Genomic DNA, 27,980 nt, shown 5'->3' on the forward strand with positions numbered 1-27,980 from the left:
TTCTTCAGACTTGAGAACCAAAGTACCGTGTCTCAACAACAAAATTGGCCACTACACGATTAGAGACCAGACACCAGTCCATGATAAAAGAAACTTTTCTATGGTCATATTTATTTCACAAAAGCCAAAAGAGGAAATATCTCATTTAATACCCAAATTAAAAGAAAAAAAAAAGTCATAGCTGTCATGATATTAAAATAAAATGAATCTAATTAAATATAAAATCTTACATTTAATTTAATATATTGTTACTATTATTAGAAAATTGAACATGATACATTTAAGGTAAAAATATAAAAACATGAATATAAAATCTTAAAGCACTCTTTTTTTTTCCTTTTGAATTTGGGGTGGAATATATAATGAACACGTTCACGGCAGACTTTGTGAAATTCACCCAAACATGCTATTGCACACACACGCACACACACACACACACACACACACACAGCATATCGGTTTGTGTGTTGGTGCACATATGCATTTGAAGAGAAATTGTGTTATAGTTTTTTTGGGAACAATGAGTATTTTTGCAGTCTTTAACACTAATGGTGAAGTTCAAACGGAGCTGTGTCAGGGTTTGGAAGAACAAACACGTCTGTCTGCTCACGGAGGTCCTTCGAAGGGGTGTTTTTTAAAAACAGCCCTAATTAAACTTCAGATGTATTCAGCAGACAGCATGGTCATTATCCACTGACTGAAACATCCTCACTGAAATCATTTCTCCACATGGAAATTACTACTGTAAAGCACAAAGACAAAATTTGTAAAATTGCTGTAAAATATTATTTATGATAATAAAATATTTTCTATACGTATTTTCGCTTGTCGTCTCTTTACTTGATTGCTGTCAATTTATGCATCTCCCTTTGTTTGAGCACATTAAAGACACTTACATAAGCACATTAGCTTTGAAGTCAGCATGAAATCAAAATTGGCCCAAAATGATTCATAAGTGTAAAATTGTCTATAATAACTATCTGATAATGACCAACAGATATTTACACATTGCTTTAGCAAACTTGCTTTCATTTCTAGATTCATTATGGTAAGTGGTGCCCACATTACATCATCCAATCCAACTCCCAATAACCAAAATATAAATGATTCACAATATACTTACTTACATGGTGTAACTGACCATTCGTGCTCATTTTAAGCAGAAAGAAAGATTGAGATTCTTACATTTTGAACTGCAATTATGCACACTTTGAATACTGTGTAACATACTAATTAACATCCATTAACAACAGTGACTCTTTGAGACACACACACACACACACACACACACACAATGACCTGTGTAACATACTAGGTCAGTAAGTAATTTCAGTATGACTCACAGAAAGGGCAGGTCACGGATGACCTCTGCCATACCGTCTACTAAAATAACATCATATCACAGAGAAGAGATGGAGATAGAAACTGCAATCATAGCAAACCAACATAAAAAACGGTGTACCTTTAATTATTTCGAATATCAGATATATTTCATGTAGTATTTCGTATTTTCCTCTTTTTGTGCATTTAAAAAATTCCCATTGCTTCTCTGCTGCAATGTAAACATGGCTGTTTTTATTCATTCGGCAATGCAAACGTACAAAGAGAGAGAGAGAGAGAGAGAGAGAGATTTTTGTGAAGGGATTATGAATGATTAATCTGATGCTGATAAAGGTACGCTGCAGAGATAAAGCTTTTTAAAGTGTAATCCCCCTTAACACTGAAACACACACGTGTCGTACCTCCCTCTAATAAAGGAGAAACTCCAGGCTAGCAGATCACTGATCTAATTAACCACACAGAGCAGCTTGAGCTGTTAGTAGGAAGACAGAAGCAGGTATACGCAAGGAGAATGAGAGAGTGATGGATAAAAACATGAGACGAGACAGAGAGATCAGGACAAGAAAGATCAGAGGGACAAAATGAACGAGCGGATGGAAATCTACACAGATGGAGGGACGAGGGGGAGAGAGAGAGAGAGAGAGAGAGAGAGAGAGAGAGAGAGCAGTGGTCAGGCTGTATCCTGGCCGCTGATCAGAGACATGTGTCACCATCAGTGTTCAGACAAACTCATAAATAAAGCAGAAACAGGATTAACCATCAAACACACACCTGGAGCACTCACAACATTTCATTTCCACACAAACACACACATACAGCATTAGTACTATACAAACGCGTCACGTTGTAGGAGCCGACAGGAATGTTGGTTGTCTATACCGTGATTGGTCCAAACTGTAAATACCAGTGTTTTTTTTTTTTTTGTGAGAAAATTTGCCTTCCCGTGATTCTGCTCTGAGGAGGTTTGTCATCTCATGTCCCACTCAATACCGACTTGAGCAAAGCAATAGAGAAAAGCAACCATTGGAACGGCCACAGAAGACCAGCCTGTAGGAGAAAAAGAGAAGAGAGAGATTAAACAGTAAAACACAAAAGATACTACTTAAGCACACTTAAAATTGGTGTTGGAATTGTCCAAGCTACACAGACGACACACAGACACCAAACAGGAAGTGAGGCTGCATCTGGATCTGAAGGCATTTCAGCAGGACTTGAACAGATCATACAGGTCAGCAGAAATAAAAAAGAAGGATGAAACATTTAGGATGACTTGTGTCAAACAATATCCAATATTTTTAGCCACAAAAAAACTAAAGCTCTTCTGTTGTGAATATGTATCTTTAATCTCACATCATGTTAACATTCGTTCTGTAAATGGACTGATGCAAGTTTCATGAACCTAGTAGCGCAGTAACAGTTCCCATGTTATGAATTGGAAATAACTTATAAGCACCTCACAATTGTTCAAGAGTGTAAGCTGTGAACTCAGTTTAGATCTTAAAGGAACAGTTCACCCAAAAATTCAAACTCATCCTCGACTAATTCCATATCAGTATGGATTTGTTTCTTCTGTCGAACACAAAGGGATATACTTTAAAGAAAGGTTGTAACCTTGCTGTTTTGTGCCACTTTTGACTTCCACGGTAAAATAAATATCTTCCATTGTGTTCGGCAGAACAAAGAAATTCATACAGAACTATTTGAGGGTGAGTAAATGATGACAGAATTTTCATTTTCTATTCCTTTAACGATTCACTTATTGCGTGAGTCTGATTCCAAGGGCCAATAATTGTGGTAGTTCACTTTGCCATTTTGACTCATTTAAAAAAAACAACATTTATTTGGTCAGAAATTACAGCTCATGCTATGTTTGTTCTTCGTCGCAGAAAACTTGTTGATATTTTTGCATTACTAATTTTTGCCCGTCCAAAAAAATTCAAATACATTTTCAGATTCTGAGGTTATGTGAAAATCCCATGCAAAATTTTAGCACGTTAAAAAAAAAAAAATACAACCTTAAGTTTTGTCAAACACGTTTACACACGGTCTCCGAAACGTTCATTTGTCCTAAAAATATTCAGATCAGCTTTGAATTTCTGCATTTCACATCTATTCCATAGCAAGCATTTTGATCATTTCGATAATTCACAGATTATTTGGTTGCAGGTGAATGTCACTACTTGCACATACGGAAGAACACAAAACATTATTCATTGTATTCGTATACATTCGCAATATGTTTCATGAGTCTGTAGCTCTGCGATTGTAACACTCGCACGCACAAAACACACTTCACAAGCCCGGTGCTCTCTTGTACAGAATCATGAGATGTGCTCATTAGAATTTAACGCAGTACTCAGTGATAATTTCCCCCATGAGCTCTGATTTATAACCTCACGCAGATTAACAGATATAATGTGAAATCATATTAAACCACAGGGGCGTATTCAGCCACTATCCCGCCCCCTGCAGTCAGTAAATGAACAGCGGTGTAAGACACACCTTTTCCCAGAGCACTTCGCTATAGGCTATATCTGCTCCTCTCAAGCACTTACTCATATTACGTTCTCTCTCGGATAAATTGCTTCACTTTGTGTTACGCTCATTTGTGGGTGCCGCTAAATCCAGACGCGTAAACATATTGTTAGATGAACCGAATGTTATACATCATTTTCATTATTTTTATATAAACAATTTCCAATTATTATCAACGTTGTGCGTAATCACAGTTCCTCTTCAACATGTCCACTAAGAGCCACAAGCTGTTTAAACACACTAGACAGGTGTGTGTTTGTCTCTGGTGGGTTCATTAAAGGGACCTGCCTTGTTGCATCAGGGATGAGAAAAGAAGGATGGAGCAGGAAGAAAATGAGAGTAAATGAAAGAAGGGAGGGTGCTGATTACATTTGGTTACACCTCATTGTCCTTCAGGTGCTGGAGTCACAGCTTTAGCCACTTAATGCATTTTGTCATGCCAACAACACAAAACACTGCAATGTAGCAGAAAGACTACAAAAAAGGTGTGTGTGTGTGTGTGTGTGTGTGTGTCATTCTGTCTGTATCAGAATACAAATCTGTTTTCTGAACTTTGTCCTCATCCGGCTACACACAAATCCTCAACTTGCGTCACACCAAACCCACCTACATTAAATAAGGAGACACATCACACGACACACACTTACAGAGGCAAGAAGAAAAACATGGGATTGTTATATCATGGGAGACTCTTCCGAAACACTTGCTTAAAAATAAAATAAACACAGACATCGTGTGTGTGAAAGGACATATAGGCATATAAAGGACACACATAACTAAATGTGGTCACTCATCATTTTAAATATATAAAATGTATATGCTAAGTAGATATAATAAGGTATGCACTGAATTAGTTGATTATAAGCATGCATATTACTAGAATAAATAAAATAAATAAAACTGTAATGAAATAAACTAACGAAAATATTAAAATGACACAATATAAAATAAAAAATAAACAGTAAAAGTACTAACATCATAAGTATTACAAGTAAATAATAATAATGTAATAATGTAAATTACAATTATAGAATTATAAAGTTATAATGTATCATTATTGTTGTTATGATTTTATTAAATTATGAAAATTTGAAATATAATATCTAAGTATATATAATATAAAATATAATAAAAAATATATGTCTATCTTTGTATGTTTGTGTCAGCTGCATAGAGGAACGCTCTAAATCAAAACAATATCTAAGACAAATTACTAAACCAAACAACTAAAAAAATGTTCAAGCTTGACTAAGAAAACTGCCTTAAGGGCGCTAACTAAATGTAACTCAAGCATTATGCTACGGTTCCTATAATAAAGGCAGAATGAAATGGACAAATGAGTGAATAAGTTGAGGGTCCTGTCAGTCTCTGCGCCCAGCACGTCTCTCTCTGAGCTTTAGTGTACCCCGCAGTTCCTCCTGCCTCTAACTGAGCGGCACAAAACCTTTCGGTCAGCGTCTGACTGACAGCTGCTGCAGGGGGTGGGTGCGATCAGCACGGCTACCTTTCAGAGATGTCAAGAATGAATGAATCCATGGCGACCGTTGTTAAGACTCTGTGGTGTTTGTGGTACCTGGTGGCAAATGGATGAATAGCAGCTTCTAGAAACTTCCAGACAGATATTCAAACTGCTTTTATCTTTCCAAAAGGCCTTCACACTCCTCTCTCTATAACTCTTTAAAGGTAAATGTCCAGATGCTCGCTGGCGCTTGACTTGGCGCTAAATGCTACCAGCATGATCCTAAAGCGGTTTGTGAAGACTTTTCCCAAATTATTTCATACAATTTATGATCAACTTTACAAGTTTCAAAGAAACAAAAACAGTGGACTGTCTATCTACTCACATATCTACTTACATGTGAAAAACAGTGCAGCGTGCAGCATAAATATTTATTATTTGATGTTAGAATTTCCCTTAATTTTACATTTCTTGTTTTTATTTCCTCAAAATTCTATAACTGCTTATTATTCTAATCGATTTCCAATCATCAATGCCTAAAATTTTATACACCACTACATTGAAAAAGCATAACAATTCATAATAACAAACCACTCCAATCCTACAACAATCTTACGAAATCATTCATAACATCTCATATGCACCACAAAACAGTGACTCAGCTCTTCTCTGACACAAAATGTGTTCTGAGCACTTCAGAATGAATTCATTTCCTCACTTTTGCGTCTGATCTGGGATGAAATGACAGGCTGTCCCACATCATTGCATTACGGCACCAAATCATTATAGCTTTCTTTCTGAATTATTGCCTCAACATGACCCACAAAATGTTAAAAGGTTGAGAACTTTCACATTCCCAGAGTTTAAAAACACGTTGTCAGCAGCTGTGGTTGACTTGTCAGCAGTTACAGATTGAAGGGAAATAAATCTGGTTGATGACATTTGTGAATGTCTCCCTTGTAAAAAAGTGCTTAATTGTATTGAATGTGCACTGGTAGTGCAAAAAAAGCATATATATTTTTTTTAAAGTACTTGCAGGTAATAACTACTTAAGAGTCACTTTCATGAAAGTTTCTTTAAAACACTATGTAAAAAAGTTTTTAAATTATGCTTTAATAATCTTTAGTCATGCTTCACAATTCATTTATTTTCGTGTGTTGATTAACATTGTAAGAATGTTAACTGCTATTATGGACTGCTATTTTGAACGGAAACAATGGTTTAAATGTAAAATAAAAAAAAAAACTTTATAATGGATTTGCTTCTCACAAACAGCTTTTCACTTTGCCGACTGATTATTTGTGGATTATTGTGATGTTTCCCGCGTTCAGTTCACATCTAAGAATATTTTTTGAAAGTATAATATTTCCATAATAAGTAAGTATGCAGAAGCACACTTTCTTTTTTTTAATGCATACTTTTAAATGACCCACCTTCAACAAATACCCTCTTCCAGAAGATTCGGCCCACATGGATCCCGCCCAGAAAAAACAGATTGGACAGAATCAGAAAAGCAGTGGAGAGGGCGGAGATAAGCGCTAGACCACGCCTTTGCATCCGTGGTGAAAGACAGCGTACCTAAAACGAGATCAAAAGAGCATGGTATTTATAAGTGACCTTACTTCAATCTAAACACTAAATATTGCTTAAAGCTGATAACTCGAGAGGGACTGTGTGAACTCACAATGATATGACGAAGAGGACGAGAGGAGAGGACGAGTGCGAGAACGTTCTCCACCAACACTCCAACCCAGTTCAGTACGGCCCAGTACTGCAGGTAGTCATGGCAACCATGCCAGAAACACACAAACCCAAAGGCCAGTGCTGTAGAGAAGAGCTTCCGGAATACACCGTGATGAGAGCCGCCCAACGGCACATATATGTACCTAAAGACGCACACAAACACACATGCTCAGCAAAAACAAGAACGAAGAGTTGCTGTGTTCTTTTTAAAGACTAATCAAACTATCAAAATTGGCATAATATTGTTTGTATCCTCCAAACAAACATTTTTATAAGTACATTTTGTGTCATGAACTGCCATTTTATTTCGTACCGTTCTCTGAGGTCCACTCATAATGAGATCACGTTTCTTAGATTTAAAAACATACTTATGAAGTTTGATTAGGTGTGGTGGATTGTAGAATCAGAATTAAGCATCCACTGCTATGACTGGCTAAGAATTGTGTATGTTTGACAGACTTCATCCTTGATTTAGGTTAAAAACGCATAAATGCTCATATAAAAACTATCAGTAAAAACAGTCAAAGAAATAGTGACCATGCAATGAAGTTACTCAATCTTGTGTGGTGCGACATTGCTCTCAGGACCCATCTACACTAGATTAACACTTTACTTTTGCGTTTCAGAAACAGTCCCTGTTTACACTACACAACTCAAAACTCATGTCACATTCATGCAGGTACAATCTCAGATATGTATAGGTAGATTCCCTATTATTTAGATGGTGGATGCATTTGTGCACATATCTATGGACTTGTGTATATATATATATATATATATATATATATATATATATATATATATATATATACATATATATATATATATATATATATATATATATATATATATATATATATATATATATATATATATATATACATACATATATATATACATACATACATATATATATATATATATATATATATATATATATATATATATATATATATATATACACAAAGATGCCTCATTAGCCTGTTTCTATGGCCTGCTATATGCAAGCTGTTCATCATATTGTAGCGGTCTTAACTTGACTTCATTCACCATAGTGATCACTGAATATTCAAAAGATGCCACAATCCTAAACAGAACGGCTCAAAGGCTCTGTTTCGAACCTATACATGTCTATCCCGAGCATATTATTGCTTACACTGTGATCAAGCATACACGGAGAGAATTTAGGCAGCCACCACAGATAAGATATAGACGCCCCATTGGACCACTCCAGGCATGTAGATGCATCAAACAAACTTCACCGAACAAATAAAGTTGCAGTTTTTTCTGTGTAGACCTGCGTTTGCTGCTCTTATCGTTTACCTACTATGTGTGTGAATCTGTAGGCGGGGCTAAACATACAGCGATGTAGAAGCAGGTGTTGATCTCTTTCTGTGGAGGCGGTGTTTAGCCACAATAATACATCATAAAGTGGCACTTTTCCACAAACCTTCCACTTTCCAGATTGGTTTCAATATAAGCCGAGAAAGTTTTGAGTTCTGAAACTCACAGGATGTTTTTATAGCACAGTGACCTCCTACATGTCCCTAGTTTTAGACCCCTTTAATGTTCATTAACCAGTTTTTAGCACTTTGTCCACAACTGTCTGTTAGACAAATGTAAGAAAAAGAGAAACAAGCGTGTTCAGATGACATACTGTAAAACTGCCTCCGTTCCCCTCACGGTGATAACAGACAGCAGAGAGAGAGACAATTCTGAACTAAACCCGATCTCTCTCGACGGTAGTATAGTAGAGTTTCCATTTCAGGGCTGAGAGAGCACCAATCTGTTCTAATGAGGCTGTTGGGATAGTGGAGGACTTGACTCATCTGTGTGTGTGTGTGAGGGAGATAGTGAAGAGGATAAGATTAGCCCCTGACCACGGCTCCAGCTGATAGCGTGTGTAGAGATCAAGAAAAGAAGATCAACTGTGCTTTATTTTATCGCACTTAAAAAACTCTCCTCTTCTATTTTTATTCTTTAGCATTCATGTGTCTGATTCTTCTCTATAGAATGTCTAATATGATGGGTTTTTTTTGTGGCTTTACTGATAAGCTGACTGGAATTACTGATGGTTTATTGATAGGACCTGTTAGGGCTTGCTGTCTTTCTAATGAAAAAGCAAAAATCCATAAAAAAGATGAACTTACTGTACTGTGAAAAATTAAAAATGCATTAAATTGATCAAAGCCTCACCTTCCTATCTCTCTCCCACATAGCTTCCTGTCAGTTCTGATCTGTCCTACTGTAAAATAAATAATATAATATAATATAATATTCTAAAAGACGTTTTGACATAACGGCAACTGGTCAGTGGGTTGGGGTTAATAACAAAATTTGGATTTGGTGTGGCAGAACCCACTTTTTTGGACTAAATAAATACCTTGGACAACACCTGAACAGACTTGTGAATGATGAAATGATTTATAAAACACAAACACACACAATACTATTTATGTATTATACATATTGTTCACAGACTTGTGTATATATATTTCTACAGCACTCTGTTTCATACACAGGAAGGTAAATTAATATAAATAAATATATAAATAAATAAATATAACATCTTCAAACTTTACTTAAATACTTGTTTTTGCTATTTTTGCCTCTTATTTTTTCCATTAAAACTTTAAAAATACACAATTTCATACTTATTAGGATAATCATGTTCTGCCACAAAAAGAGTACAATTAATCTTTCTTTGTTAAACATCCCGTTTGCAGTTGATTTACAAATAAATGACAGACTGAAACTATTATAATGTCAAACTCAGCTAAACGCACTTAAAACCTGTTTAATAACCGTGGTCCTTTTTTTTTTTAAACCTCTCAGTCCTAGTGGAGCTTGCGTTCAGTTTCTGTTTCTTTTGTTAATGTGCTTTTTAAAGCCGGAGCGCAGACGTTGCCATGCTGAGAAAAGTGTTTATGAGCACACTTTCATTATGAACAGAAACAATAAGGTCTCGTTCTGCCTCTGTGGCCACCGCAGTATAATCTCAGCCCTCTCTCGCCCTTATATAAGCTCCTATGAACTGCGACTGTGATTTGATTGTGGTGAGCACATTTCAATAGACAGGAGATGACACTCAACAGGCTGAAAGCGAGGCGTTCAAGCAGACAATAGCGCGACAGGAGGGGTGCGTGGCGTGTGTCTGTGGATACTTTAAGATCAGCGGTGAGTCACAGAAACGGAGAGTGAAGATCCTCTCCCACATCTCCACACTCCAAAACTCGGCTCTTCACAATTACTGCACATTTAAAAGCACATTAAGATCTCTCCAAATGCACTTTACAACACTCGCTTACACACACACACACACACACAGCCCACATTCACACTCCAATTATGCAGATCAACTCTCTCTGCCACACTGCAATCACTACACTTTTTAACAGAGAGAGAGAGAGAAAGATGTAGAAGATAAGGTGAGGAAGAGATTTTGGTTTTCTGTTCGCAATGAAGGGGTTACACGAAACACTCAGTACTGAACATACTTAAATTCAAGTTCAGCGTTCCCGCTTGAACGTATGGAAGTGCCCACATTCTCAGCTTTCTGATTGGTGGGATTCAGGGAGCAATGTTACGCTTCTCATTTGGGGGGAAATTGCGCTGTGTTCCCACTGCTGGCCACTTGTGGGTTTTTTTTTTGTACTATCGAAATTTTAATTGAGACCTATAAAGCAAAACATATTCATGTTTTTGCTTTTAATTATAAAAAAAGAATACGGCCAATATTAAATTTTAAACAATTTAGACTAAATATTTTTTTTAAAAACCCTAAAAAGTTCAATGTTGTGTGAATGTAGGCGTCATAAGGATGTGCAGCATGAAAAATGGATATTCATTTTGAGATTTGCTACAGATTTAATAGTGCATTTACTGTAGGTGAGTATTAGATGATGTCCAAGGTAAAATAAAAAGGAAAAACTGGAAAAAAAATAAGCATAAATTAAAGTAGCAGAACGTGAGAGAAGAAAAATATCCAAATATACTAAATTTAATTAAATCATTAAAAGTAAGCCCAGGAACATGAAAACAAAAATCACAGAATTAAAAAAACATATAAAAAGAAATCTAGGAAAAAACTAAACAATTCATATAGCCCTAAATAACTAATTTAGTACAGATAAAACATGCATTCCCAGTATCATTTGTGATGCATATACTGCATGAATATATCGTGTAAACATAATGGAAAGCCGCACAAGACACAGCGTCTTGTCATTTGCCCTGATGTTCTTAAAAACACAATCTTACATAATTTATGGACTTTTGGGTCTGTGTTATTGGCTCAAGCAGCATCACTCTTAACATTCATTTCCAATGTACATATTCACACAAACTGGCCAGTTTCCAGCACGAGACAGAATAAGATGCTCATCGTGCTAAATACATGCTAATACAACCCTGATCAAACATCTTTTGTCTGTGGAGATCGCAGCCCTGCCAAAGACTGACAATACCAAACCCTGAACGAAAACACAACCTGAGCTCTCTCTCCAAAACCTCCACAATGACATTAGAATATGAATAACTGTGTCAGGAAATGCAACAGCTGAGCAGACAAGGTTACGGCAGGACCTCGAGAGGTTTTTATTTTTGAATTTTTTTTGAATTTTTGAAGGGTTTCCCTACTGAATCAACCTATTCCAGTCCCTGAGAGCATTTATACAAAAAGCAAAATATCATTAAAGCAAAAGTGGCGGCTTGAAAACATCTGCCCAGCTGTTCAGAAGAATAATTCGAAAGTGACCGTTCATACAAGCGCCTATAAACAATTTATATATAAATTCTGTGATAATATATAAATCCTCTAAATTCTTTAATGTTACAGAATGTGCTGCAGAGCTTATTATGCAATATATCGCTATTTAACGGACTTCACAAACATCTCGCATATAAACAGTGGTTTATTTTTATTACTAATATTATTCTGAGGTATCAGGTATTTTGTGGAAACGTTCAGTGTCTGTATTTCAAATGTGACAACTCTAAAAAATTTTTTAGCAAGGGTAAATTACAATATTTATCATATTCTGCCCATTGTCAGAGTGTAAATCAAATCACAGGAAAAGCAAACGGTCTCCGGCATAAAAAGAGAACTACTTGCAATCAAAAAGCAGAACATTTTCAGCGGCCAGAGAGATTGAGCTGAGCCGTGTTTCTGGACTCTTGGGTGACCAATCATGACCAGTGCCAAATTTATCCGTTGTCTCTTGCTGAAATAAAAACTGTTCATTATAGGCTGCCAGTTCGCAGTAACAGTGTGAGGAACACACCCTATTATGAAGCTCATCTGCATAAAACTGGATCATTTTGAGCCAAAAAACATATACAATTAACTGATTTGAATGTATAGTTAAATGTAAATGAGTCACTTGGTTAGATTATTTTCTTTTCAGGGCTATTAAGTGTGTAGCCAAATCTGCGCATCACATTGTCACATAAGATAAATGCATTAAGAAACTTCACCTTAATGGCTTATAGTACATCTTACAAAGCGACAACAGCAAAATTCTTCTTTCTAATGGATAATTTAGGTCATTTTTGCTTTTATCTTCAGCTAAGTATGCTAATGGCCCAGCTTATTTTTGCTAAATATGAACATAAACATCAGAAAAGGTTTCATCTGTGTATTATACATCACTAAATTTCCAACAAATTATTGGAGCAGAAAAATAAACATTCAGACTTAACAAAAACAAAAGGAAACAGATGTAATGCACTGTAATTGTTCTAGTGATTGTGGTTATGGTTATTACGGTTATTATTCGTGTGCTTTTCAATCTGCAACAAAAGATAACCGTGTCCGTAGCAGTGCAAAATATCTCCCTCCCTCTTGTACACCCACTCAAAATAAGAAGAAGGAGAAATTGTACCTGATGAGCCATTTGTAAAGCCCCACGTCAAAGTGTCTGAAAAGCAAAAGACAGTAATGAGTGAGCTCAGGGGTTAAACACAGATGTTTTGAGGTAACACACACACACACACACACACACACACACTTCTGTAGAACGTGACACAACACAAACATGTGTTTAATCAGTCAACCCCCAAAACAGACAAAAAGAGAATCTGCATAAATGAGATGCTTGAGGAAACCGTTTTAATGAATCTCTGGGGACAAACGCTGGCATTTGGTGAGACAGGCATAGCACTGGGAGGCATTTCCTCAAAGCGGCTGATCCCAGAACAGCTTTGCCATTTGTCTAGTTGAGCTCTAGTCTAACACTGGGTTTTGTGGCAGGTTTGGGACGCACTCTTATCGATATGCTAGGCAGAAACAATATTCATGCAATTGTATGAAACTCAGTTTGTACATTTTCAGAAAGAAATGTGAGTGAGAGGAAGTGCTTGCCCATGCAAAACTTGCAACCGTGTCACAGGTAAGGCAGTTTTGCCATGTGGCTGTAATATATAAAAAATACAGAAATATTAGTGCTGGCAAACAATTAATTGGGATTAATCGCATCCAGAATAAAAGTTTTTTTTTTTTTATATAATATGTGTGTGTGTGTACAGTGTATCTTAATCATGTAATATAAAGACACACACATACAGCATATAAATACTGAGAATATTTGCATGTATATATTTATTTACTTAAATACATGCATGTGTATTATATATATATATATATATATATATATATATATATATATATATATATATATATATATATATATATATATTTACATACACACACAGACACACAGACACACAATAAATATATACAGTGCACATATTACGTAAAAAATTTTTTATTTTGGATGCAATTAATCGTTTGACAGCACTAATAAATATGCAGCATAACAAAACATAAATAGAAACAAATGAAATGAACCAAAATGAAAAAAATTAAATCAGGAAATTAAATACTAGTTCACAAAAAAAAGAAAAAAAAAAGAAACTGAACAAGCTACACTATCTTTTTATACTGTATGTTTCAAACAAACAATATAAAGTCACATCGTGTTCTTTTCTGTTTCACTAATCACAAAGGGTTTCTGTTTTGCCCTTTGACACATAGCTTCTATCAAACCATCATGACAGCAAAAATATTGATTTGGCCTTTTGTAACTCTCAATTTGTTTCCCTGCAGGACTTTCTCCTCCTCCTGTTCCTCTGAGCAGGTGCGAACAGAAGTCCTCAGGTCATCACTATAGCCACAGTTTCTCTTATTGTTATCCTCCATTTACTTCTAGTCAACCATCTATCCACATTTCATCCTTCTTTATTTATCCAGACATAATGATATTTGCTATCGATCAGCTGCATATAGGATGAATGGATAGACAGGTCATAATGTTCATTTTACAATTTTTAGTGAAACGGATGAAATGGATGAGTGAGTGAACAGCGATACGGATATCTTCATCATCTCGTCCAATTAGAGCAAACATACAATCTGAATTTGACACCAACAGACGGTTTTTTGGCCATAAGGCTTTCATATGTAGTTCAGTCTGTCGCTTTCTGAGTCCAAATACACTCAGACCCCAAGAGACAGGAGTAAAGAGCTTCTAAAAACAGGGCTGTATGAGGAGAAACGGACACGTGCAAGCAGATGGCTGCTAACATGTCAGTAAGCCCGAAATGAAGTTTTCATGAACCAACAGAAACTATCAAAACCTTCAGTGCCGCAAAAATATCCATCTGGAAAAAGAGAGCAAGAGAACAATAAAACAAAGACACAAGAGTGTCTGGAGGGGGATGGATTGGGTCTGGGGTCCACGATACATAATGACTCCTAAATCAGATTGTCCAGGATCGTTTGATTCATTCCTGCACTTCCCAGCATTCATTAGCAACTATTGATGAAATTTGCTTCAGCTCTGGGGAAATAAAGTCATCCGGGAAGGCCAGGAGAACAGATAAAGCAGAAGTAATTTCACTCTATATTAATAAAACATTATGTGGAGAAATGCAGTTGTGCTTGTCTCTTCCGTTTGAGTCTGGAAATACACTACACAAATGTTCGAACAATGCATTTGTTGAATATACTTAAAAGGAAAGATTCATACCGAACAATTATTGCAAACTTTCGTAATTACCAACAGTTAGATTCAAGCGCTTCATGAACACCAAACAATAAACATTAAACCAAATCCACTAAAATTAGGTTTAAAAATCTATTTAGACACTGACCAAGCGTTTTTTCTTTAATAGCTAATGTAAACTTTTTACACCACAGAAAAAACTGAATAAAGCATTGCTTGGTAATTGGATAATTTTGGGTTGACTGCAATCCATTACATACCTTTTTAATCAAAGTTATATGGCATTATCAAAATGTATTTGTTCTGACACAGCTTAACTCTGGGCTCTTGTCATATTTCATTACCATTTCTAAGCTATAGCAAATAAACTATGAATAAACTGTAATGCGAGAAATGTTGTGGTGTCGTATTTTGCAACGACTGTAAAAATCACATTTTTCTTGGTTGGGAAAGCACTACAATAAAGTCTGTTTGTATATTTCAGGCCTAAAGCAGCAGAGTTAGACTCATTCTATTGAATTCAATACGTTCTCTCTGAGTTGTTAATTTGACTTCACTAGATGCGTGTGGCTCTTAAACAAGGAGCTATTAAAACAGATGCAGAAAACAAACTCACGTCTGGTGTCATTCATGAAGTGTGTGAGTCATATGGTGATTCATGAAGCTGAAAGTGAGATACACATCGGAACAGATTCGCTCAATATCCTGCTGTTTTCATCGGTTATGCCTTCTCTACCCCATACATCATCTGAAAAAGCAGGCCTGAAGGAAACAGTTTTCAGACACAGTTTCTCATAACTCAGACAGCGTTTTCCTCACGATTCCCGCTAAACTATAGTTGAGATGATGAAGAGAACGGAGATCAGAATAAAACCTGGTCTTGTTCTCACTGCATGTATGTGTGTGAGCGAGAGACCTAATGTCTCTACAAGGGTAGTAGAAAGGGCAGTAAAAGACCAGATAATGGTCCCCACGAGGAAAATGTGTCAATAAACATCTTAAATAATGTTCTAATAAAACTCTAAAAGTGGGTGAGAGCTGTTTAAGAACAAAGAACAGAAAATGTAATTTATTAGCTTGGTATAGGGATCAATGACAATAAAGCAGTGCTGTCAAATGATTATTTATATATAGATATATATAGCGTGTGCATGTTTTATAAATATTTACATGCATATTATATATAAATATTTAATACATAAGCTTATTTTTTAAAATATACACATTCATGTGATTGCTTTTATATACATAATAAATATACACACACACGTTATGTAAATAAACACTAATTTTGGATGTGATTAATTGCGATTAATCATTTGGCAGCACTACAGTAATGAAAAAGATGTAAAGAGAAAGATCTCTTGAGGAATGCAGACTTTGTAGACATCCAAAGATCAAGTTTTTTTTTTTTTATTCATATTGATTGCACATGGAGTTTCAAGAGCACTTATTTACCTTTTTAAAAAAAAAAAAAAAAAGTTTTAAAATATATTTTTATTCAAGGTAAGGTAAAAAGTATAGTTTTAACAGGATCATGAATTATTCATTTTATGAAAGTCATTCTGTTTTTAGTGAGACACACATGACATTACACATTCTAACCTTGGCTTGTCTGATAATGTCAAATGATCAGATATTTTAAAAGACTTACTGTCCTTGACACAAAGTTCTCTCTATGATATAATATTTTATATTTTTTTTTTTTTTTTTTTTAGATTTTGAGAATCTCTTGCTTTTAATGAGCCTTGTTTCTTCACCATGGGATCAAGGCAGCTGCATAATGAGCTTGACTTATACCACCCCAAAAAATATCAAAATGAATTTCACTTTACAAATGGCTATCGAACAAGCCAATCAATTTTGATTCATGCCAAATTAAATTTTTCATTAGATTTGGAAATAATAGCCTTGTGTCACTGACCCATAAAAAAAATAAATCTATTGAGCGATCAGATAGCTATAGGCAGGAGTCAGCAAAATGGTATAAAGTGTGTGTGTTGATGCTTGACTAAATGAACAGTGTTTTATAGCAACCCATAAACCTTTCAACCGCCGTAAACCCAGTCCATGATAGTGACCGTACTAAATCACACACACATGCACACACAGCAATACTCAGACGTTCCATGCACGTGTGTGCAGAGTAGGCGCTAGCGCACACACACACACACACAGCAATCTCCAGATTTAACTGCAGCCCAGAGCAACATCTCATCCTCTCTCTCTCTCTGTTGTTCTCAATCTCGTTCGCTCCCTGCAGGACTTTGCACTGTAATCAGAGACTTTGCTGTCCTGCAGTATGGGGTACTGTCTCCACGTGGTATGTTGCATCCGGCGGTTCTAAGCCATTAAACACAGAGACGAGCATGTGAGTGGGGTTTCCAACTATATCAGTGTGTGTGAGCGTGTTTGCGCTCCATTGGGTGCAGAGGAGCTGAGCTCTGTCTCTCCGTGTGGGATTAAAGCCAGACGGGGTCTTACAGCAGGTCCTGCTAAAGTCTCCGGCATACGTCTGCTTCCTTACAGATCTCATTTATCACACTCTAAACTCCATCACCTTCAACACCACTCAGACACACACACACTGGTGCTTAACCTTTCCGGCTCTCAGAGCTTCAGCAGCTGTCTGCAGCACAGATCTGCTGATATACACAAAATACACACAGTTACACAGGAAGCAGAAGATAGTGTCACTCTATCTGTGCAACGATGGGTTTACGAAATTTAACTCACAACCACTGGCATTATGAGTTTACAAAACCATGAAGTCAATAAAGCTAGTTAATGTTTTTACTTTTGGAAAATAATGATAAATTAACAAGGAAACTTGTTTAAGACACTTCTATGATTTTTCTGTCATGATATTTACTTTTTTTTCATCTTTTTTGGCAGTGGTGGTTAATACTGTAGTTAACAACTATTGCAAATGCAAAATTATGCATACGAAACAATCTGCAGCAAAATATCTTCTAATATCTTTTTTATAGGTATTAATACTTGTATTCCACAAGGACGCATTAAATGACCAGAAGTAACAGGAAAGTCATTAATTCATAAATCATTATGGTTTGCATTTCAATAAAATTGATATTCATCAGGAACACCGAAAAAAAGTATTGTATATGATACAATATGATTTTGTATAAGATTATATGTATATGATTTTGGGCAGCAAATTAGCATACAAAATTATTTCTGAAGAATCATGTGACACTGAAGCATAGAGTCTTGTGTTGTCATCACAAAAATGAATTACCTTTAAAAACATATTCAAGCAGAAATCAGTTATTTTAAATCATTTCACTGATTCACCATATTAAATATTTTTACTGTATTTTTAAACAAATAAATGCAGCCTTGGTGGTGCATTCAACAATAAAAAAAACCTTGGTGCCCAAACATTTTAGCCGTATTTCATTAATTATTATTAATATTTAACCAGGTCTGAGGTTTTTGTACATGGACTGTGGACTTATTAAACTAAGGCAATAAATCAGTAGTAATGTGTGTATTCTAAGTTTAAAGAGTGTGACGAAAAAAACAGACACAAAAATATCAAAATCTAAAACACTGCTGTTTCCAGACTGGTGTTGGTTGCCTAGGAGACCATTCCAGACTACTGAAGTTGAAATGCTGTGTATCTTCATCAAGCTTTCGAGCCTTAGTGTAAAATCCAATCCTCTAGCAGGAAACCTGCATGTATGAGCCTGCTCTACATCGTCTCACGAGACATCAGAGCGCTAAACTCCATCAGAGAAGCCGAACACTCAATTCCATATGTTTGAGGCAAGATGTTTGTGACGTTAAACAGAAAGCATAGATCTTGTTATGCTGCTGTAATGTGCTTGTAGAAGGATGTAAGTGAGTCTTATACCGTTGTGCCAATCGTTTCACGGCTTAAATCGATTACAGTGAATGCGGTGCAGCTCTGCCTCCTGCTGGCACACAGATGCACCGCAGGAGAGCACTGAATCGCTCCGAAACCATTCCAGGCCAGCTCTATAAAGTCTTTTTGAGATTTGACAGAACAACTGTGCGTTTATTTTACCTCCACATCCCAGTGAAGCTGTACATGGTGCTGACACATCGTGGTAACTTTGGTGGCTCCAATCCATCCAGTCTGACGAGCAGAGACACCGCTCCAAACAAGACCAGATACTTTATGTAAAAAAACTGGACCAACGCAAGGGCCAAACCACCTGCAGGTGAAAAAAGATGACATTAAAAAGTAAAGCGGTCAAGTGTTTGATCTCACAGACATTTGCCCTTTAGACGTTTGAAATGACAGAGCTGTTTGTCCACATCAGGTGTCAAGAGTTTTCTCCATGGAGCGCAGGCTATGTGAAGCTCATTTCGTCCCTTCATCCCGTTGTGGCTGAGAAGAAGCACAGATTTGATGATTTATATCAGATTTCAGTTCTATTCTGAACTGTTTCATAATTTAGTTCGATCATCCTCATCCTCTCTAGTCATCTCTCCCTCTTCTCTTCTCTCTTTCCGTGTGTCAGTGGAAACTGAGAACAGCATCTGTCTTTCCAATATCCCACTGGTACAGAACTAAAAGCCTGTAAAAAACAGGACCGAATTTCTGCGAGCCCTTTCTGTACAAAGCAGGTACAAAGTGGCGATAATGACTTGATGTTTCTGCTGTACAGACCCTCTCTACACCGCTCTCTCTTGCAGAGTCTGTGTTTTTGAATCAAAGTTCAGGCAGCACAAATCAGCAACTTCTACAGATCAATAGACAGGAAGTACAGAAATTAAGATGCTGCGCACGGCTGAAACTGTGAGTGTGTGTGTGGGGGTTTTAGTCGTGAACATCTGTGCAAGATAATAATGTAATAAACACTTTAGATCCCAAAATAACAAGTTATACCATGACAGACTGTATCTATTCTGAAAGACATAATTTGGATAAAAACTGCTCAATGAGTACAAATATTCATACTTCCCTGCTTCACAGTATGCAAACAGCAGTATGTCAAAAAAAAGGTGTTGGAAAAACCCATGATGCAGCAGATCTTGTATAATGTACTACATGAAATTCTGGACACTTATTCACTTACCCTATAAGGCTGTGAGAGGCAAGGATTTGAAGGTCAGTTGTTATTTGAGGCCAGTAACTTTTATTTTTTTAAGAAATCAGTAGGTTTATTGTCCAAAGATGAATAAAAAAAGATATTTTATATTTTGCATAGTGCTGTCAAATCCATTAATTATTAAAAAAATAAATGTTTTACATATGTAGTTATATATATATAAATATAAACTGAAACTTTATAGCAGTTAACACAAAAATATTAAGCAGCAACTTTTCCTACACTGATAATAATAATAATAAATGCTTCTTAAGCACCAAATAAGCATATTACAATACGTTTTGAACAGTGACAGTGATGGCTGCTTAAAATTCAGCTTTCTCATTGCAAAAACAACTTACATTACAAAATATATCAAAAAAGGAAACTATGCTATGTTAATACTTCACTTCTAATAATAATACTTCACAATTGCGGCTTTTTGGTGACATTTTATTTTAAGGTGTAAGAATACAGAGTGATTACCTAATTAGGTACTTAGTAATAGCCATTGTACTTACGTAAAATAAAAAGTACTTAAACAGCCTGTAATTACAGTTTGGAATGATGTAGATGTAACAGGCAGCTCTAAGTACAAGCTGTTCCATAACTCAGTTACATGGTAAGTACATTTTGTTTCATGCAAGTACAATGGCTACTACTAAGTAATTACTCTATATTATGAATACCTTAAAATAAAGTGTTACCCTGTATTTTTCATCAAATAAATGCAACCTAAGAAATTTCTTTCAAAACATCACAAAAAGAAAAACCTTACCAGCCCAAAGCATTTAAATGGTATTGTAGTTATTAAACTAGGCTGTATTTGCGGTTGTTGTTGCACATTGCTAGCACTTAACACACGTCGCCAACACTGAAGAAGTAGTATGGCTACATAAACACTTGCATGCCTACTGTCTACATTCTTCAACAAATTCATGAACTCATATACAGTCGTAAACGTACCCAGAGCCCAGGCCGGCAGCATCTCCAGGTAGGTTTCGTTGCTCTGGATGGAGTGCATGTACATGAAGTGGATCATGAATTCGGCTAAACACCACCAGACGCACACACGCAGTACTCCACTCAACACATACGCCGCAGAGACTTTACATACCGGCTTTTCTATCTGTAGAGACAGAAAACCCACTCACAGTACACCTGGGGTAAAGCAAAGACACTACAGACTTTTATGAATGTCAATTTCTTTTACCTGTTCACTAAAGTCTCTGTAGGTTACAATGGGTCCGTTGTAAAACAGGGGGTGATAGAAACAGTAGGCAGCGAGCTTGTAGAACTGAAAAATCAGAGTCTTCAGTCCTTTTTCCTCTAGATGGGAACAATGATTTGCTCCTCCGGCCTGCAGGGGGTGCCAGCACAGCTCCAGACTAAAACTAATGCAGCGCAAGATACATACAGCAGTACTAAAGAGCAAGAGGTAGTACTGGTCTTCAGAAGTGTACCAACCACGCTAGAGACAAAAAAAGGGGAAAAACTGTTAAATTAACTATTAAGGAAACCACACATCAGTGGTTGTAAATCTAAGCTGTATTATAAAACAGGCCATGAAATGAATGTATGATTAGTAAACTGGTGCTATTGGATGTACATTAACTCTGTGGTAGCAGCAGGAAGACCTTGTTTTGTTGTTGTTCTCCCCAACCCCCTTATTATTTTGAATTTGTATTATTATTAGTACATAAGTCAGAGATGCCACTAGTGTCCAATGTATTTTTATGGATTAATGTTAACAAAGTTGAACAAATGCTATAATGGTGGAAAATGCCATCAGTGAGACAGAAAAATTTAAATAAAATAATAAAACCGCTGCATGTCATTTTGTTTTTTACACTATATTATCTATATTAATCTTTTTAAGATTTGAGAAAGACTTGACTCAAAGGAAGTATTTGTTTGAGTCAAGAATTGACTCAATAATGTGGAGTATGATTCTTTTACAGTGGTTTTGCATACTTTTTGCTTAAAAGATACAGTTTTCACCCCCTCGATCTTAATACATGGGTTTTCCTGTGACCGTTGAACCTTCCGTAATAGTTGCATACGAGTCCCTCAGTCATATAGTCATTGTTGGAAAGAGTTCAAATGCACAGAAATGCTGAAAAACCAAAGAATTTATGGGAGCTGAAGGATTTTTATGAAGAACAGAAGGCAGTTTAACTGTTCAGGACAAACCAGGTAGTCATGAGAAAAAAAATCACTAATCAACAACAACAAAAAAACTGCTGTTGATCATTCAGGTAGCAACACAGTACTAAGAATCAAAGGGATGAAAACTTTTGAACGTGGTCATTTTTATATATTCAACTATTATTTTCTCTTGCCATAAAGGAGGCAATAACTGCTCCATAACAATATTGGACAGACTAATGTTCACTAAGCTACTGTCTAAGGGACGAACAACCACTGATCCTCCGTGGAGAAACTAAACTAATATGATCTACTGGGCATGCTCAAAAGATGACAGCTGGCATCCAGCCAGGAGACACAGCAGCAGCCACTTTCAAAAACTCATTATCGCCACTCAAAAATAAAGCTATAACCACCTCTAAATTACACTAAATGACAGGGCAGAGTTCTGAAATTAGTCGCTGGCTGATGCTGTTTTTCTTTGTATGTCATTATGGCGATCTCTGCGGTGGCTGCATGGGTATTGCTGTCTTCCTGAGGGTTTTTCACAGCTCATAAGTAGCTGAGGTAAACCGAGATGCACTGAAAAAAGAGATCATTAAAAGCGAATAAAGATCACAATCAATTAAATTACAGTTGTTTGTTCTTCAGATGAGTATGTTAATGACTGCTTCTGAGTAATAAATAATAATTAAATGAAGGTTTAATTAAGAGGGGAAGCTTTGGGCCCGTGTCACAATTAATCTAGGAGAAACTCGAGGCAAGGAGGGAACTCATTTGTCACTCAGATCAATATTCCCTCGCTCTCTTTCCTCCTCTCCATCGGCACGTGCTTGTTGATCTCGTTGCTTTGCCCTTCAGATATCTAATGACAGCTGTCAATCAATCATTCACTGTGTCAAGTGGCTAAGCAGATAAAGAAACAAACAAAAAACAAGACCTTCTGGGAGTCCGCTGACTCTTTTTGTTGTGTCATTGTAACATCCATTGTGTGAGAAAATACACAAGCACTGTTGTGCATGCAAACGTTTGATTTTGAATGTTTGCTTGGGAAACTGAGAGTGTACGCCACTGCGTTTGTGTGAAGAGAATGGTGACATTTATTGCAGGCTTGATTCAGTCTCATCTCCATTCTCTCTGCGGAGCTCTGCAGATGTGCTCTGAGATCCCTGGAGACTCTGCTGGACCTGATCCTGAACTGGACAAATCCCTTACTCTCTCCTTCACACCTCACCCCATCAATACAGATAGCATGAAAGAGATGGCTCAATAAATACAATAATTCTGCAATCATTTGCTTATCTTTGTAAAAATCTAAAACTGTATGACTTACTTTTTTAAGGAACACAAAAGGAGACATCCTGAAGATCATGCTGGTCACTCTTGTATATGCAATTACAATAATGGGAACCTAAGTTTTAAATAGTACTTTTATGGTAGTTTTATGATACTTTTATTTGGTTTTGCATCTTTTTTTGAAGCCTGGAAGTTCTACACATCTTCCTTGATAGTTTCATGGAAAAAAGCAACCATCACATCATTAAAATACCTCCTTTTGTGTTCCAAGAAAGAGAAAAAAAAGGCAAAACGACTTGGAACTAAATGAAAGTGAGAAAATGAGGACAGTCTTTCATTTCTGGGTGAACAAACCCTTTAAATTGGACACATTTTAGCAGCTATAGAGGAGGAGAAAATTTGGTGCCTCAAATACGTGGTTTACAGCTATTACTAACACACACACATATTCACACACCTGTAAATCCTGGAGGGCAGTGACATTGAGCGTGGAGAGCAGCAGGAGGGAGCAAAACCATGAAAGGATGGGGCTACGTAGCTGAGCAACCACCAATGAGATGCTCAGATGCAGCATCAAGAGAGTCAAACCCTGCACTCCGAGAAGCCAACCAGCTGAGAGGAAGCCATAGACTGTCAAGACTGCCAGTCGAAACTGGGAAACAAATGCACAAGGTAAAATAATGACACAGGAAACATTAGATGAGTTCATTTGTTCTTAATTAAACTTACCTGAGGCAAAAAATTATCTGCCAATCTGGACAGCAATGCGTGGCCAATCAAAGACCACAAAAGAGACTGCCATGCCCACTCATTCCAGAAACTCCACTCAAAATCAGTAGGGTCCTGAAACAGACACAGACAAAAAAAACACATGAATACAAATGCACAAACACATAAAGTGTGTCTGTTTTGCATGTCTGTATAAAAGGAACTTGATGATTGAGCGGGAAACAGGAAATTGGGCTTGGTGGGGTGCATCAGCCAAATGTGTCACCCTGATTAAAGTCACTAATATAATTACCATGTGTACTCTCACCTTCTTGAATCCCCATATAAGGAATCCTCTCTCCAGCTGCACCTCTCTGTCCAGGCTGACCTCATGCTCTGTCAATCACACACAGGAAACACACTATAAAGTCCACACAGAACTATTATGACCAACTACAATCAGATTTTTTTATTCTTCGCGTTTATTCAACATCTACTTCATTCTCCACTCTCATAATATGAACACTGTAGGATGTGAAAATGTAAAATGTTACACTTCTTGTAAAGAGATTTACCTAACAATGTATTTTTTATTCTATTTTCTCACCCTTGACTTTCCAAACTTGAACTGTTTTTAAAGTTTAGCAGAACATTCATATTGTTATTGCAATAAAAGTGATCTTGACAGCCCCTGGTCCATACCCACGCTTAATGTCAAAACAGCTCTAACATTCTGCTAACATTGGTTTTCCACAGAAGTAAGTCATGAAGGTTTAAAAGAACATCTTTATTTTTAGGTGAACCATTCTTTCAAATGCATGCGCAATTTTGAAAATTGGATCTTGTAGTTAGTTGAAGGATAAGATCTCTTGCATATTCTCTGCACTCATGCATTAACTCTCTTCTTTATCCCCTGCAATGCAGTGTCAGTTTGGTATTGTTTTCTCCACCCCGCCCCTCTCTCTCTCTCCATCCTTCTCTCCCTACATCTCTTTCTTCATCCAGTTTCTCAGGACGGACCTCTCATCACCTCGACAGACGGTTTTCCTGCAGGGTGCACTGGCAGGCAGGGATCTATCCACAGTATCATAAACACGCACACTTTTTCTGTAAATGAAAATGTGCATGGAAATAGAAGAAAGACCACAGTGCCATCTGGTGAATGGTCTTGGAACACATAGACTGCAAAAAGCCGTCTCATGAGCATGTTTGCTGTGACACACATTTTAAGTGACACTGAACTGGAAAGTCATATTTTGTATATTGGTTCAGTAGCAATGTGATTAGTGGTGTTTAAAGCGCCTTCAACATGCAAAAGTCAGATCTGGCTATGTGATAAGACAAAATACTATGTCTGAAATAAAATAAAACCACGTAGATAATAAAACTTAAAAACACATTTATCATATATGAAGAAAATGGTTTCCTTAACATCTTAGGTATTTCATTCAGTTTTATTCGAGAAGCTTTCTCTGTCAATTAAATGCCGTTCTGAAAAACATCCGTTTGTCTAAACTCTTTTGGGTTGGCTGAAATATTTCATGTTTAAATGTATCAGCAATTTCATCCACTGTTATTATTTATGCAGTGTTTTCACTGTGCATGAGGAGAGGCCCTATTTCGGGGCTTTATTTTTGCACTTTTTTGACTGGCATGTTTTGGTTGAAAGAGATAAAACGGGTGCTGTGCGGTGTCTTTTGCTGACCTGAGATCCCATCGTCCCTCAAAATGACAGCACAACCTTTTCAGAGCCCTTAGAGTCAGCAGTTAACACGACAGGAACCAGCGCTTCTCCAAACCCCCATCCCTCCCTCCCTCACACACACACACACACACACACACACACACAGAGCAGCCCTTGTCAAATGGACACCTTATAAAGTTAAACCAAGACTAAACGAAAAAACAAACCAAAAAACATATAATTGCAGCACAAATTATTATTTTTATTAAATTTTGATAATTTCATCCAAAGAAATCATTCAACGGGTCATTTCATAGCAATACATATGTTTTCTAGCTGACAAATTTGTAAGGAGGTGGTTGTTTAATGCTTATGCGATACGTATCTTGTTTGGCTTAGTCTCTTAATTAGGTTTGAGATTTGAATATGTTTTCCTTTCATAATTGGATATTGTGCCATAGATCCAATACCAAGATATATTCCTGACAGACCTGGAAGCTGGAGAACCGCATTTTGTTCTGGGAAGACGGCAGCTCACCTTTAGAAAATCTGTGCAACTGGTAGAAAGAATAGAGATGAGAGGAGAAGGAGAGCATCCAGTATGCGGTCATCTCCCATCGAGGTAGAGATACCAGCTCCCATTGTGGAGTCATGGAAGCTGGACCTACAGGTTAAAAAGATACACACTAATTGGTTATCCTTCAAACGAGTAGTGGGTCAGCTGTTCCTGTTCTGCACACAACTCATACAGACTATATACTTTGTATCGATGAAATATGAGGAGCTTTTGGTCTTTTTTTCACGACAATCAATTTCAATAGTTCAATCGGAATGTGAAGTGAAAGATTTTTATTTGCTCAACCAGTCATTTAAATATTTAAACATATGAAATTATTTTTTACACAAGCTTCCTTATCACGTTATCGCATTGCAACAATTCCCGCACGCTAATATTTGCATATTTGTATCAGTTACTCACATAAACCGACAGAAAAACTCGTGCCAGCTAAACACTGCCGCGAAGCTCCTCCCTACGCTTCCTAGATTTGCCACGCCCCTACAATCTGATTGGCTAACCCGACAAATACGCGCTATCACAGTATTTTAACCCGATGAGTGCCTCGATTAATTTTAGCAGGCGTTTATTGCAAATTACGGTAAAATGTAGCTGTATAATTGATAACTAGTACCTTCTTGTTACGGTGGAAGGCCGTTGTTTTGGCTTTCGTGAACAATGTATGAGTACAATGCAGTGTATAACCCTGTCAGGAAAGGTTATTTTAGGTTAGTAACAAATGTAAACAAAGCGTTACAAGTATGTTTACATTCTAGTTGTTTACCGGTGAAAGGGGAAAGTCAATAGATACACATCATCAGTTTCTCTCAGTCCAACTATGCCACAGGGCACAACCTTCTGCCCAGTGTCCCAAAAAGAAAAGAGACTTTCTAAAGGTGTGTGTAGGGAACTAAAGTCTATGGTGCAATGCAGCTTATTGGCACACAGAAAGGGAGAGAGAGAGAGAGAGAGAGAGAGAGAGAGAGTAGCACATAGACTACCAATTCATGGGCTGCGATTTGATCTATCTATCTATCTATCTATCTATCTATCTATCTATCTATCTATCTATCTATCTATCTATCTATCTATCTATCCCCTCCACTAGGGGGCAGCAATAGTTTGGGGTGGTTGAGAATAACATCCAGAGCGTGTCGCATTTATGATCCAGTTTTAGAAACCGAAAAGTGAAACCGTTTAATACAAGCGTCTTTATAAATTAATCACCACGGGACAAAAAGAAACCCGAAAACACGTAACGATGTGCAACATACGTGGCTGCTTTGTTTTCGCTCCTAATATGTAAACAAACCCACGTTTTCGCATCCTAATTTGAAACCATTCAAAGTCTTTAAAATTTCCGTTGGTTGTGTAAGTGCCCCACGAGCGTACAATCCAAGTTTGTGTAACATCCAAAACACCAGAT

At 36.8% G+C, this 27,980-nt stretch overlaps 1 protein-coding gene across 4 annotated transcripts; it reads right to left on the reverse strand.

Moving 5' to 3' along the window:
- Positions 1-91: 91 nt before the first annotated feature.
- Positions 92-27,979, reverse strand: hhat (hedgehog acyltransferase). 4 transcript variants are annotated; one of them, XM_043263104.1, is made up of 13 exons: positions 27,339-27,497; positions 27,189-27,260; positions 26,537-26,662; positions 24,643-24,710; positions 24,336-24,449; positions 24,064-24,258; positions 21,376-21,633; positions 21,129-21,291; positions 19,133-19,283; positions 12,961-12,996; positions 7,020-7,221; positions 6,769-6,913; positions 92-2,388 (listed from the first exon to the last, which is right to left on the reverse strand). In XM_043263104.1, the coding sequence occupies exons 3-13, from the start codon at positions 26,649-26,651 to the stop codon at positions 2,309-2,311; spliced, it is 1,527 nt and encodes a 508-aa protein (XP_043119039.1). In that variant the 5' UTR covers positions 26,652-26,662; positions 27,189-27,260; positions 27,339-27,497; the 3' UTR covers positions 92-2,308. The 4 variants fall into 4 exon arrangements, with proteins under 4 accessions (XP_043119039.1, XP_043119037.1, XP_043119040.1 ...); XM_043263102.1 differs by lacking the exons at positions 27,189-27,260; positions 27,339-27,497 and adding an exon at positions 27,871-27,979; XM_043263105.1 differs by having other exon boundaries at positions 27,189-27,390.
- Position 27,980: the final 1 nt, after the last annotated feature.

This window comes from Puntigrus tetrazona, chromosome 17 (assembly GCF_018831695.1).
Source record: "Puntigrus tetrazona isolate hp1 chromosome 17, ASM1883169v1, whole genome shotgun sequence".
In the NCBI taxonomy this organism is placed as follows: domain Eukaryota; kingdom Metazoa; phylum Chordata; class Actinopteri; order Cypriniformes; family Cyprinidae; genus Puntigrus; species Puntigrus tetrazona.